At 45.5% G+C, this 15,354-nt stretch overlaps 1 protein-coding gene across 9 annotated transcripts in view; it reads right to left on the bottom strand.

The window, feature by feature from the left end:
• JADE1 (jade family PHD finger 1) overlaps positions 1-15,354 on the bottom strand; it is a 193,632-nt gene that overhangs the window by 49,109 nt on the left and 129,169 nt on the right. Inside the window, exon 1 of one of the 9 annotated variants that reach the window (XM_060012976.1) lies at positions 8,177-8,280. The exons of 1 other annotated variant lie outside the window; for it this stretch is intronic. Coding sequence is in view for 2 of the 8 variants with exons in the window: in XM_060012973.1 (XP_059868956.1) it covers positions 6,631-6,898 (268 nt within the window). In the remaining 6 variants the exon portion in view is untranslated. Of the gene's footprint in view, positions 1-3,209; positions 4,433-6,179; positions 6,280-6,630; positions 6,919-6,961; positions 6,981-7,746; positions 7,766-7,928; positions 7,948-8,176; positions 8,281-15,354 lie in introns of those variants that run through there. 7 more of the 9 variants (XM_060012984.1, XM_060012983.1, XM_060012985.1 and 4 more) reach the window with 7 other exon arrangements.

The following is a 15,354-nucleotide window of genomic DNA, read 5'->3' as shown; positions in this document are numbered from 1 at the left end:
TCCCCTTGGAGGGTGTGACTCCCTAGCTGTGCTTTCCTAGGTACACAGGGTCCTGTATTACACATCCTATCCTCAAAGGGGATCTAGGAATCAAAAAGTTAAGAGCCACAGCCCTCAGACTAGCCAACTCCCTTCATATTTATCAAACAAACTTCTGATTTCAACTTGCTATTTCAGATTCCTATCAGAAAGGGAATTCAGCCCCAGCAGAGACAATCTGGTGACTAGGTGATGCTGTTATCACTATACTATACTACAGGTATATACTATAAGTACATATAGTATAGTAAGGCTGCATGACTATAAATCAGGGATCCATAGCCTGTTTTTGTCCAGCCCCTGAGCTAAGAATGTTTTTTACATATTTAAATGGTTTGGGGAGAGGGCATCAAAAGAACATTTCAGAACACCTGAAAATTATACCAAATTCAAACTTCACTGTCTGTAAATAAAGTTTTATTGGGAGACACCACGTTCATTCATTTACCTCTTGTCCACCGATTGCTTTCGCAACAATGGCAGAATTGAACAGCTGTAATAGAGACGTCAGGCCCACAGAGCCTAAAATATTTGCTATCTGGCCCTTTACTAAAAAAGTTTACTGATTCCTGCTATAAATCAATAGACTGGCAGTAAGGGGGTGAGAGGGAGGGGCGGGGTGGTGGTGGTGGTGCTCTAAACAACTTAAATAAAGGCCAAGAAACCCATGAATTTTTCTCAAAGGAAAACCCCTGAGGCTCCTACTTGGGGCCAGTGTACACTAAGTTATAAAAACTTCTAACATGCTTATCTGATTTTCAAGCCAGTGACCAATAAGCAGAAAAATGACTGTTCTAGACAGGCATTTTAACTACAATACATGGTTAACAGGGATGTAAAAGGATCAGAGAGAAATCAAAAAAAGAAGTCACCAGAATTTAAATGCTAAACTGAAATCCCAGCACGCACTTAAAGGTATTCATCCAAACCCTGAAATGACATGCAAATTTCGGTGCAACTCACTTTTTCTGTGGGAGAGATTCCACAGGTTTTGGAACTCAAGTGTCCTTGACCTTAAAAAAGTTACAAGCCACCAGAACTCAGCCTACACATCTTTAAGTGCATCATTTTATTTCAACACTGAAATAACTGATGCTTATAAAAATGACCATGAGTCATTAAGAAAAACCTTAAACCATGTTATGTGTACTTTGTGCTAAACAAATGCGAACCAGGTAGCTCAAACTCCAGCAACTTGTTAACCTTGCCAATGCTTGCTGCTTACTTACCCTGGAGTAAGGAGTAAAAGAAAAAAAAAATGCTCTTTTATTCTTCAGTTTGGACCCTCAGCCATGAAACCTTCACTTAACTGCTTAGAAACTGTCTTAGCAGCTGTCATGCATTTTCAAATTAAAACCTCCTGTGCAAACATTAAATGCTCAATATTAAAAAGTATATATTACTGCCAATTGGAAGAGCTTTCAAACCAAGAGAAAACTGTGGATTAATTCCTTCAGCAAATAAGCCCAAAAGAACCTGAAGTTTTAAAAATGAACTTACTTCAACTGTCCTCAGTCACCTTATTATGTCTTAACTCTACCTGAAGAACCAAAAGCAAAAAGTTAATATCTGACGTGTTTTAGAATATTCATCAAAAGCTTGGTACTTGAACATTTGTTAGACACACGTAATACACCACTGCTCTAGAGTTAATAAAGGACTCAAAAGTGGAAATACCCAGTCTCTTCCCCAGAGACCAGGCTTTCCATTCCATTTCTGGCAATCTATTTTTGTTGCTTTCAGGTGAGGAAGACATCCTTAATAATCATTCAAGGTCTAGGCTAGATAAGGCCAGGCCACAATAACATGGCCGGAGTCAGGATCAATAATATCCTCTTAGACTAGATTTTCTCTCTGCTCCATGACAGTTAACCCTAGCTAAACTTAAAGACAAGATGCCACTTCCAACTCAAAGGTAAAAAGGCCCTCCAAGGCCACTCTTCCATTTGTTAGGAATGCAGAGTTAACTTATTCCATCAGAGCCCACCAACCGTGAAAACATCAAAATATATACCCCTCACAATCACAGAACAATATTGTCGTATAAGTACACCAGGCAAATGGCAAGACTCTGTTTCAATTAAGTCTCAACTTTTTGAAATATTATATACTACAAATAATAAACATATTAACTGTCCAAATTTTAATTCATAACCAAATAAAGTGCTGCCAGGTCTTGAAAAGAGACAAAATAGACTGAACACTAAAACGTTCAAGGAAACAACTTACTGTCTCAGGAACTAAAACTTTCCCAATTAAGGTTCCTACCAGGCTTCTGACACCACCTAAGAAACTAACAATTCCAAGCAAAGCCAGCCTTCATTTGAAAAAAATAAATTCTTTTTTTAAGGTATCGTTAAACATGGTGACAGTTCTAGCTATCACAGGCTTGCACAAGGAGGGGAGGAAAAAATTTAACCGGTATAACTCCCACTGTTTGAACAATTTTTAATTCCAATCCAAATAAAAAGCAAGATATTGGCTAAGATGTCATATTTTCCTCCAGAGGATGTCTTACTGTTATTAACCATGTGGGAAAACTGGGTTTATAATGCAAATTCTGACAGACCATTAAGACTGTAACAGATGCCCCGCATCACTAAATGAGGAAAGAGCTTCCCCAACAGAAAGGAAGGAAAGCAAACAGAACCATGACATTCTTACGTCTCCTCCTCAACTCCTGACTTGTATTTGGTCAGTGCCTGATGTCTTTTTTTTTAACATCTTTATTGGAGTATAATTGCTTTACAATGGTGTGTTAGTTTCTGCTTTATAACAAAGTGAATCAGTTATACATATACATGTTCCCATATCTCTTCCCTCTTGCGTCTCCCTCCCTCCCACCCTCCCTATCCCACCCCTCTAGGTAGTCACAAAGCACCAAGCTGATCTCCCTGTGCTATGCAGCTGCTTCCCACTAGCTATCTATTTTACGTTTGGTAGTATATATATGTCCATGCCTCTCTCTCGCTTTGTCACAGCTTACCCTTCCCCCTCCCCATATCCTCAAGTCCATTCTCTAGTAGGTCTGTGTCTTTATTCCTGTCTTACCCCTAGGTTCTTCATGACATTTTTTTTCTTAAATTCCATATATATGTGTTAGCATACAGTATTTGTTTTTCTCTTTCTGACTTACTTCACTCTGTATGACAGACTCTAGGTCTACCCACCTCATTACAAATAGCTCAATTTCGCTTCTTTTTATGGCTGAGTAATATTCCAATGTATATATGTGCCACATCTTTATCCATTCATCTGTCGATGGACATTTAGGTTGCTTCCGTGTCCTGGCTATTGTAAATAGAGCTGCAATGAACATTTTGGTACGTGACTCTTTTTGAATTATGGTTTTCTCAGGGTATATCTTGATGTTTGCTGTTCTAACCACCTCAGTACTGGAACACAAACAGGTGATAACTCTTTTTCCAGCAAGTCTGTGGATAAAAACATCACGCAAATGTCTTTAAAGTAGTTTTCAAACAAATAATCTCCAAATTGAAGACTTCCAAATTACAATAAAATGCTAGTTTAATTCCAACTCTTTCAAATCCAGTCATGATTGATTCCAAAGGCATGCCTCCTCAATGCCAGAGGTTCTGTCAAAGTTACTACACAGACTAAAACCTACTTACGGGAAATAACCAGATGTAATAAATGGTCTCTGACTGGACAGCGTTTTAGACAAAGCTGCTGTGTTATATTTCAGGGCCGAGTGAGGAAATCTGAATATCTCCCAATAAGAGACAAGCCTGCTAACGGGGGGGGGGGGCACCAAAAAGCAAAAACTCCCTACACAACTGTAGAGCCAGTATGACTCATTCCGATTAAAACATACATACAAACATATACACAATTATCTGGAAAACGATACAATGCTGATTTCTAGGTGGTAGGAATGTGTTTTTATAGTTGCTTCTCTAATTTTCAACAATGTACACGTAACACCACTTCTGTAATAATACTTTAAGCCACTAAGGGCTCCTTGAAGTCCAAAATCAGTATTTATGAAGGTGAAACACATGGAGATCTGCTTGTATTCTCACCAAGTCCTCCAAATTTTGTTTCTGTTTTTAGTTAATCCTTCTCCCCAAAGTGTCTGGGCTAAGCAATTGTTCATTTCTAAAATACAACACTTCCTTAAATTCCAGAAAAGTTTCTCTCCCTGGTCTCTCCAGCACACTCATCATTTCTCACTATTTTCCCTTTATAGCTACTCTTTCAACCTCCGTAAGAAATATAAAACTAAAATACTAATTTATAGGCTGAAAACCTGTCAAGTGATGGAGGAGGAACTTGGGCGGGGGGGTGATCTTTTTCTTTCTAAATGAACATATACCTACCCTTGTCAAAAGCTAAAAATCTGTGACAACCCACTCAACTTTTCTTCTTGAAAAGCAGCCTATGACCTTAAGATGGAATCAAGTTCAAGTTCTACTGCCTTTATCTCTGGCTGGTGTAAGGAGGAAAGGAGATGTGTAACACTTACGTAGCTGAAAATGCCAAGTCATCAAATACACATATAAAAATACACAAAGTTAAGGAAGAAAGCAAAATAACCAAACAATCCGAAAGTCATCTGAGTTAAAAGTGACATTAGATGAGACTGAAACCTTTGGGACAAAAGGACACTAAGAATTCTCAGTTCCAGGTATCTGCTAGAGTGTCACACACAGAACATCCTGTTAGCTCTCCAGTGTGTGTTGCCCACTCTACTACCACACATTATTGTATCAACAGTGTTGTCTGTGGAAGTAAGGTCCAGTTACACCGAACGCTTCCTTCCTCCACCTAAAAGCGATTAAATCTTGATTAGCTGTGATTTGGTCAAATACCACTTACTAAAGTAATCTCCAACCATTGGTGGATCACTGTCTAAATCAGCTTTCAGGGAAATAATTTCTCTGGATCTTAAAACTAGTTCATTAACTTCGAAAGATATTAGCCTCGAGCCACGTAGGTAACTAGAGAGCTAGCCTTTCGCAGCGGGTTTTCTAAAAAGGAAAAATAGTTCCCTAATAAAAACCTTTGGGAAAGAAGCCCCTAAGCATTGCCATTAATGGAAACTTCAGATTCTCTCGCAATTTCCTAAAAATGTAGCCGTCTCAAGTCATTCAACTGCAGCTATCACTTTACAAAAAGAAAATTTAAATTCCCCCTCGGCTGTGGTAAACAGAGGGCGGCAGACCTTCGCCGCCGAAGCGAGGTGGGCGCCTCCCTCCTCGTTACTAGAAAACCAGCCCAAGCTGCTTTTAAACGGTCTCCGGGTGACGACGCATTCCTAACGGGTTTCGAAGGCACGTTTAAATCGCCCGCTTTTTTGTTTGCACGCTGCATTCACCGGGTGCCGGGACTACGGCCGCCCCCGCGCGCCGGGGAGGGGGAGACCAGGGTGCGGAAGCCGGGGCGAGGGTGTACGACAGGGCAGGGAGCACCCGGGGCGAAAGACCCGTGGATGCGGAACCCGTGTGGAAGGGGGGAGAGTGCGGGTGGGCTGCGCAGAGAGAAAGCTGAGGACCCCAGGAAGGGGGAGGGGGATCCCGGGGAGGGGAGAACTGAGCCGCCGCCCCGCACCGGAGAACGCACCGCGCGGCTCCCGCGGCCCGCCGGGGTGTGCGCAAGGCCGCGGCTTCGCGTGGCGACGCTGCCCCCTCCCTCTCTCTCTCTCCTCCTCCTCCTCCCAAGGCGACAGAAACAACAGCGCGGGAGGAGGGGAAAGTAACTCCCGGCACCTCCGCCGGAATTAGCCCCGGTGCAGTGATGACACCTTCTCGTGGCGCAACCAAGCCCCGCTCCCTCCGCAGCGGCGTCCCCGCCGCCGCCCTCTCCATTTGAAAGTGGCCACCCCCCGCCGCCGCCGCCGCCGCTGCTCCTCCCGCCCCGCCGCCGCCAGCTGCACCAATCCGCTCGGCCCCAGTTGCAAATCAAACGCTCCCTCGCGTGTAGAAGCCACTTGCGCCGCTGGAAACGGCCGCGCCGTCACCCTCCCCGAGTCCCTCCCGGGCGGCACCTTCGGGCTGGGGCGGGCGCGCCGGCAAGAAACGGTTGTGAGACGGGAGCGGGAGCTGCGGCGGCCGCGAGCAGCTAGGAGAGGGCTCGGCGCCCGCTCCCGCCCCCAGACAGTTCTGGAAACTGTGTATCACCTCTGTCACAGGAAGCCATCCGACGAGGAAGGCGGCGCGGAACCAACAAACAAACGCCTGCGGCCGCCCGCCGGAATCAGCGCGGGGACGGCGACGGGCTTCGGGCAGTTCCCCAGGCGGGAGCACGGTGGCCGCCCCCGCGCCTCGGGCTTTGTGCGGGGTTCCCGCGGCGCGGGCGCGGTGGGCCGGGCGTCCCCGCCCCCGAAGCCCCCCACCCCGGGCCCGGCAGCTCTGCTGGGACCGTTAGGTGACGCTCCAGCCGCGGCCGAGAAAGCAGCGCCTCAGCCGCCGCCCGCCCCCATTTCCACATGGAGCCACCTCTTCTCCAACGCCAAAGGCGGGCCACAAAAGTTGGCCCCAGGGCCACCCAGCACCTGCCCACGTGCCGCGGAAGCTCGCTCCCGGGTATCCCCCGTCCCCTTCCCCCCGCCGCCCTCGGCCGCCAGGTCACCTATTACCGGTGGGAGGGGAGAGAGGCTGCTATTTAAACGCCCGCGGAAGTTGAGGCACCCCCACTGGCGGGTGCCGTGCACCTGCCTCCCGCCGCCGCGCTCCACCACTTTGAGCAGCAGCCGCGTCCTCGGCCCCGCCTCCAGCCCGCAGGCGGGCGGGGGGAGCGGGAAGGAGGTGGAAGGGATCGAATTTCTCCAGCAAATGGGACCGTTCCGACAGGATTCGGTTCCCCGGTCAACATTCCACATTCCATCCCTCTCCCGCATTTGCAAGCCAGCTCCAACAACCCGGAAAGCCTGCTAGCTATCGAACAACAGCCCCCAACTCACAAATACACACTCGCAGGCACAAGACACGTGCACTGAAGGGCTTTGCAACTTGCAGTCCCGGGGTGCACACTGCACGTTCATTTCAGGCAGCGAAGACCTAGCGATACCACCTCCACAATTTGCAGATGGTGCCAAAGGTTGCAAGTTGCAATCCGTTTTAAGTTCATGGTTAATCGGTAGTTTGCTCTACCAGTGCAACTCCTTCCTAATTTCACCGATAAAGGGTTTTACACTTCACAGGCAGTCTCGCTGTAAGTAAAAGGTCTGATCATTGGAAACCCAATTTGGAAGAATCTAATTTCTAAACTGTCCCTCCACCCCACCACCACCCCTCCCTCACTGCCCTTGAATTGATGCAATGAATATTTTGGACATGTGGTGACGCGGTGACAAGAGCTAAGGCTGCGGCCACCCTACACAGATGTACCTATACACACACACCTATGTTTGGACAAATACAGTCGTCGTCCCTTCCCCCCGCACCACCACCATCACCACCACGGTCACACACACTCTGGATTCATATATGTACACGGACCTGTGTTCTGCCATTGCCATCTGTCTACCAAGTTGCTACTATGCTTTCCACTTTCATGCAACCTAATGCACTTCGGCTTTTTAAAAAATTCTAATAAACTAAAGCCAACTAAACTGGGCTTCTGCTTCTGAACGCGTTTTAATTGATGATTGGCCTGAAAACCGCATGTTCTTCACAAACCCAAAAGAAGAAAAAGCTCTAAGTCTTCAGTTCCCCAAAATTGAAAAATAATCATAATAAAACTTACTGATCCAACATAGATCAATTCTCAGGATCCAAAAATCATCCTCCTCTCCTCCTCCTCTGGCCCCCGCCCCGGCAATGCCCAAGTTACTGGTGGGATAGTAACGCTGCACTCGGCGGCTGCGTGCCCTCCCTCCTCGCTACATATCGAGAACCCAATCTTTTGGCGCCATATTAATGACGTACTATATTATTTCCACTAGGCAGCGACCTTCGGCATTAAATTACTCCCGAGAACTCCCAAGCAAAGCAACAAAACCATCAAATATGGCTGAGCCTCTCTGCTCGTCCTGCCGCCGCCGCCGCCGCCGCCGCCGCCGCCGCCGCCGCCGCCGCCGCCGGAACGGGACGCGCACACAGACCCACACGCGGACACGCGCGGACTCTGGCCCGGCGCACCCTCCCCGCGCGCCCCCCGCGGCCCGCGCGCGTACCTGCTGCGGAGGGCTTCGGCCGCGGCGCTGGGCTCCTCGCCGCTCGCTCCGCGCCGCATGAGTTCGGGCCGCGGCGGGCGGGCGGACTGACTGGCGGGCGGGGAGCCGGGCGGGCCCCTGCTCTCGCCCGCGCGCACACACCCGGCGCTCGCGCAGGGAGGCACTCTCGGACGGGCGTTTGGCTGGTTATGGAGGAAGGACTGTGTGAATCAAACTCATTTCTGGGTCACTGCTGCCACAGGGGGGAGCACTTTAATCCCTTGCCAAAACGAGAGGGTGGGGACAGGAGGGCGGGGGGAGCGCGCGGAGAGCCCGAGGCGAGGGGGGCTCGGTCCCTTGTTAACTCTTCGCGGCCCTCGCCGCAGCCGGCTCGGCCTGTGTCCGCAGGGGCTTGCCAAGAGCAGCACTCTTCAGCTTTTAAAATCTCTTCCTTCATCTCCCTTGTGAGCCTAGAAATTCTTGAGGTGTCTCCAAGCAGGGGGGTGGGCTTTTAAATTATCCCTTTCACACTGTCCCAGTTCCAACTCTTGTCTGACATCACTGCACTAGAAATGGATTCTTTCAACTTAGTTTAAAATTATGTAGATTAAAATGTGGCTATTAAGGAGTGTAGTTTGGGTGAGAGGTTTTATTTTTAGGCTGAATGGCATAGTTCTTTGTAGTAACAGTTTTGGGGAGTTCTGAATTAGAATGACATTTTTAAATACAGAAAATCCAGTTTTGGAGCCGGAACCCCTCTTTAAGTTTGTATCGAAATGATAGTTGTAAATGATCACTAATTCATTAGGAGACAGTAATTATTTATAAATTGACACCACCTTTATGTTACACAGTGTCACAGAACTGGAAATCGCCTTGCAAATATGAGAATTGGGCTTAATTCTAAAACTGGAACTGCAGACTAATATAAAATTAGTTACCAGAGATTAATTTAGGGGTATAACTTACTTTTTCATTGGAGTTTAACATACGTCTTTTGTGGGTCCCCAAAAGAAATGAGTATATATGGCATTCAGCTTCACAAGGGAAAAGACCTGGATACAGATTAAAAATCCCATTCAGTAAACAGGAACAGAGATCGCTAATTACAAAATTCAATATCAAACCCAAAGGCATATTTATCCACTGGGAGAATTGTTCTGAATATATCAGGTTTGATTTCACACAATCACACACCAACCCATCCACCCACATCAAGAACATAATAAGCTGATAAACGTGGCAAAACAAAACTAATTGAGCCTTCCAAATATTTTTCAGAAAGCAAAGTTTACCAAAGGAAATCTTAAGTATATGTCCTCTTTCTCCCTTGCCTGCTTCACTAATGAAGAGTACAAAGACACCCTATCAGTCCTGTTCATGGGCTCACTTAATCCCGTTCAAAGAGCACATATGTAAAGCACTATGCTATCACTATTACTGTTATTAATATTGCACTGCAATTACTGTTATTTTCATTGGTTCACCTTTCACATACTCTACTTCGCAGCCATATAGACCCTGCATTGAATCTGACTACAGGTTATCAGCTGTGTGACTGTTGGGTAAATTACAAAACTGCTCTGATCCTCAATTTCTTCATGAGTAATAAAATGAGGTTAACAGGCCCTATACCTAAAGGGGTGTTAAGGGGAATGAGATAACTCCATAAAAGTGCCCAGCAGAGGCCCTGGCAGTAGGAGGGCCATCCCTCCCATCTCTCTTTCTTGGCCTTCTCTCCATTGAAAATAGCAACTTTTCTACATTCCAGCCAACCTTACTTCACTCATTCCCCTGCAAAAAAAATAAAAGTAAAAATAAATTAAATCACATTTGCCACTTAGCTTTTAACTTATTTTTTTCTGACTATCCCCACTCCCAAAACATCAGGCAACAAAATGAAAGGGTACTGAATAAATGGATGAGAAAAATAAAGAGGTAAAATGGCGCACAAACTCCCAACACTGATAACGTTGATCAAGACTGATGGTCCCAGAAACATCCTCTCAGTTACGCCACACTGTTTCAGAATACTGATCTGCTGAGGTAGTGCCATGTGCCATAAATAGCCCTGGACTAAAAGTCTGGAGACTCCCATCAACTCACACTATAACTCTGAAAAATTTCTTTGGATCTTAGTTTCCCCACTGAGATGATAGACAAGATGATATCCAACATCCCTTTTCTCAGTAATTTTCTGATTGTTCTTACCAAACTTAGAAGGTAATGATTATTTGTAGAAATGGAGGACAACTTGAATCAATAAACAACGTGTAAAAACATTTTGTCGTTAATGATCAGCCATTGACATTTTTTAAATAGGTGTCTTTTGCCTGACCACAAAGGAAACTTGTAGACAACCTATTTCTAAAATGGGACCCGCAATGACATGGTTTGCCCTGTGGCAGCACATTTAATACAGTCTAGAATAAGAAGTACTAAGCTGGTAATTAGGAAAATGAGTTTCTGGTTCTACTCTGTCACTTATTGTCTTAATTTACCAAATCATTCACGATCACCATTTCCTGGTCTCTAGAATGGTCCTGTTAATTCACACTTTATTATCAGAGATAAAAGGACATTCAAGAAAATAGGTACAGAGTAGTCAGTGTAGTTGAAATATCAAGATTCTAGTCTTTCCTGGTCTGATCAGTGTGCATGGTGATAATTAAAATTTTATACATCCCTTTCATTTTGCTGTAGGCATACAGTTTAATTATTTTCTTCCATAATTATAGATTTTTATAGAAAAAATTTGTATATTCATATTCCTGATTTTGAAACCATACATGATTAAGCCTCTAAATGTTTACTTAGTTATTTCATTTGTTTCTACTCTGTACGTAAAGAATTACAAGGCCTAGACACAAAACTCAGAATTGTTCATCTTTGAAACGAAGTAGATACATATGCCAAAGTCCTGCGTATCTCATTCCTTTAAAGAAATGCACAAGAAATTCTTCCTGGCAAATACCATTGCCAACTGGTATATGTTACGACAAATAATGTATACACAATATTTATTGCACAAGTGCTCTCATGGATAAAACAGGTTGTGTTCTAAAAGTTTATATGTACTTTAACTGTTTGGAACTTTGAATTTATGCCCCAAATAAACCTTGTTATTGAGAGAGCTTAAGTTGTCAAGCAGTTTTTTATTTTAATAATTTTAATAAATAAATTACAGAAAAGAATAACGTTTTTGAGTGATATTATTTGGCTGGGAGGGGATCTAATTCAAAGAGGGATAAGTAGGTAGAACTCTGTACAGGAGGAGTAAAGTTGGGAACGATCCTCAGCACATGCCTGACCCCATGAGAAGAAACAGGAGGTGATGGGTAAGAGATTAGGAATAGAGCTCCCTGACTGACCAGTCGATGAGGTCACCAGTCATGAACAGCCTGGCAGGCAGGTGGTTACAACCTCCAGGCGGGTGGTTACAACCTTCCAATATATAGAATGATCGGAAGGCCAATGACCAAGATACTTTCTTGCTGGTGTCAGGACTGACTAAATTATTTCTCTTCTTGAGGTTCTTTCCTTCCTTTTCTTTGTTTTCTTTTGCTTGTCTTTGATTTGATTATTTTAATTTTGTTGATTTTCATACTTCTGGCACAGTTTAAGATGTCAAAGAGAAATAAGTCTGACAGAGGGACAGAAGAGGAAATAATTTAATTCAGCCAGATGGAAATACCCAAGACTGAGGAGGTTCAAAACAGGAGAAGCTTTTCTCAGTCATGAAGGGAAAACAAGATGATGGAGAGAATTTTTGAAATTTAGAAAGGCGGAGAAAGGTGATAAAACTCACCCATCGGGATAACTATTATAAACATTGCCATATCTTTTCAGGTTTTTTCCTAGGCATTTTTAATAAAATTGGAATGATGGTACATATTTCATTTTACAATCTTCCTTTTCACTTCTTTCATCTTTATCATTTCAGTATTTTACTTTTTAAAGTAACTTTTTCCCAGGTCTTTGCCAGCCTGCATATCATAACTTCATTTACAGGCCACTTCAACCATGTATTCTCATAGTTACTCCCTCAAACTTGTCAACTATTGGGAAGTTTTGCCAAATTTAATATTGAATTCAAATATCTCTATTTTAGCCATACCTCCAAGACTTCCAAAGCTTGTTTCCCACCCACTTTTCTTCTTATCTGAAAAGTCACTCCAATCTACTCCTCCAGTCTTCTCTAACTAGATGCAGAGCGGTGGTAACTCAAAATGTGATCTCCAACCAGCAGCAGCAACTGGTCCTGAGAACCTGTCAGAGATCCATTATTTCCGTCCCCACCCCAGACCTACTGAATTGGAAAGGGGGATCCAGCAATGTGTGTTTTAACGAGCCCTCCAGGTAATTCGGATTCACGCTCAAGTTTGAGAACCACCTGAGTAGATCTTGCTTCCATCCACCACATTCGAAGCACGGGAGACAAGGTTGCAAGTAAAGAGGCAAATACGTCTATTCTCTGCCCATAGAGTAGTTAAAAACATAAACAGGTGATGACAATTAACTACAGGATGCGGGGGAAGCATATACACCTGAAAGATTACAGGTGTTAGCCAGATTGGGGTTGGGGTGAGGATGGGGGTCTAGTGGGGTGTTGTTTGGGGTTTTGTTTTTAAACAAAACCTCTAGCTTCTGTGTGAGGAACGGATGGTGAAGGTGACACGAGGCAGGAGGCTTTCTGCAGTTACCAGGTGAGAGACGGAGGCGTGGAGGACAGCCATTGATCACGCACGGAAGGGAGACAAGTACGCAAAGCAGCCTGTGATGGAGGCATGCTTAACGCTGTCCCAGTCCTCCGGAGGTCTCTAGCGCGCCCCGTTCAGCGCCTGCTCCGGGCTGGGCTGCGAGAGCTTCCCCCAGCCATCTAGGTGCCCAAGGGATGTTACTGGGGCTTACGGGGTCCCTGTGGCGTCCCGGGAGGGAACAACGTCTGGGCAACCCAAGGAAGGTCCTGTTGGGCAGTGAACAGGTTGAGCTGTCCAAGCCCTGTCCCTGCACGCAAAGCGGGGGCGGACAAAGAGCCGGCCACGGTCAGGAGAACTCGGGCCCCTCGCAGGGTCCTTCTCGGCCCCCCTTCTCGGAAAAGTCTGGGTCAGATCCCAGGCCCCTCCTCCCTCGAGTCGCGGGGTGCCCCTCCACAGTCTTTTTATCCCTCACCGGAAAGCTCCATTTTCCTCTTTTCTTCCACAAAACACCTTAATGGTCCATTATAACCTGAGCCCAAATCATTAGCAAATGAAAAACTCGCTCCCACTTTCTCTAAGGCTGCAGAGTGCAGAGGGGGAGAGAAAGCAGGGAGGAAGGCACCCCACACACACTGGTTTAGTTCCAATTTTAAGGAAGCAAAGAAAAGGAGTTAACGCCAACACTTAAGTTTCTTCGTTAAAATTGTTTGATAATTTACTTTTTTCTTTTTCCTGCCATGAGGCACGTTTAGTTGTGGACACGACTTGTGTGTGATGGATTGGATGTTAGAGGTGAAGAAGTTGGGTTAAAAGATGACTCCCAGGTCTCTGGCTTAGAGAACTGAGTGGATTCTTCATTTGAAATTCCACCAGACATTCACTAAGCGCTGAGAGGCTTGCGTGGTGAAAACGACAAACCCCTGGCTCCCGGAGCAAAGGAAAGGAAGGAAATTGCTGAGGAAAGGAAATGCGAGAGTGGAAATATGATGAGTTCAGCTTCAGGAGACAACTGAAGATGCCCGCAAGGCAGATGGGGTTGAGAGTCTGCTGCTCTAGAGGAAGGCTGGGTTGCAAACATTGGTTAAGGATTCATCAGCATAGAGAGGTTAACTGAGGCCATGGGAGTGGATGAGATCAACTGGAAGTGTCTATAAAGTAAGAAGAAAACAGAGTCTAGGCTCCAAACTAAGGAGTCATATTTAAAGGATGGCCAGAGGGAGCTGCAAAGGTTCAGTGGTTTCGTCAACGACAGTCCAGTTTACTTGTCCTCATGCCTAAATTTATCAGGACTTCAAAGCACCATAGGAAAAAAATCACAGACCTGTGCTGGTTGTTTCCACGAAGTTTTCATTATCCTCCACCACGTCCTGAAATCACTCACTATTTCCCCAGACAGTTCAATCTCCCATTCTTATTGGGATCTTTTTTTTTTTTTTGCGGTACACGGGCCTCTCACTGTTGTGGCCTCTCCTGTTGCGGATCACAGGCTCCAGACGCGCAGGCTCAGCGGTCATGGCTCACGGGCCCAGCCGCTCCGCGGCATGTGGGATCTTCCCGGACCGGGACACAAACCCGTGTCCCCTGCATCGGCAGGCGGACTCCCAACCACTGCGCCACCAGGGAAGGAAGCCCTCTTATTGGGATCTTGCTCAGAACTCTCTCCCTGTCCTCAGTCTGCCATCCTGCCACTTACCTAGGCATTTTCAGCAGAGCTCCTAACCTTCTACATCACAGATGTAACAGAAGCCACTGGAGAGGAATGCCTCTGACCTTCTACCACCAAACTTGCCAAAGGTCTTCCCTGCAGGCTCACCCTCCCCCTTTTCTATCACAATGGGAGGCATGTGACCTTCCCTTCACCTGGGCTCAGTCTCCGCAGACCTGGCTTCACCTTTTTCTGGTCTCTGACTCAAGATTAGCCCTTCTCTTTCAGGTACCTTCTACTTCTCCGGCTACTGACTCCTTCCTAAACATATTTAATATACTTCTGCCTCCCTCTACAATGAAACAGCCTCAAATCTCCCTTCCCCTGCCTTCCCCTTTGTAGTCACACTTTTTGAAAGAATGGTCTGTACTCACTCAAGCCTACTGAAATCTGACTTATGCCCCCCAATCACCCCAGAGAAACTGCCCTTGCCAAGATCACCATTGACATTCTTACTGCTAAACTCAGGGGCAATTTCTCATCCTTGTTTTACTTGACCTTTCACTCACATTTAACACTGTTGTCTGTTCATGCCCTGTTTCTTGAAATATTTTCACCTGGTGAAAGCCTTCTTTCACATAACATCAACACTCTTCTGGTCTCCTATCTCTCTGGCCTCTTCTAATTCTCTTGCAAGCTCCTCTTTCTCTTTTGTTACAGCAATGCCTCAGACAAATTGTTTCTGAGTAAATGAGAGGTTTTTTAGAAAATTCAACTGCAGGAGTAATTTTGGTTGAGACATTTTATAAGAAAAAAGGAATGGTTCACCAGCCATGTTTATAAATGGATACAAA

This window comes from Delphinus delphis, chromosome 5 (genome assembly GCF_949987515.2).
Source record: "Delphinus delphis chromosome 5, mDelDel1.2, whole genome shotgun sequence".
Taxonomy (NCBI): domain Eukaryota; kingdom Metazoa; phylum Chordata; class Mammalia; order Artiodactyla; family Delphinidae; genus Delphinus; species Delphinus delphis.
This window is presented reverse-complemented; position numbering and strand designations above follow the sequence as displayed.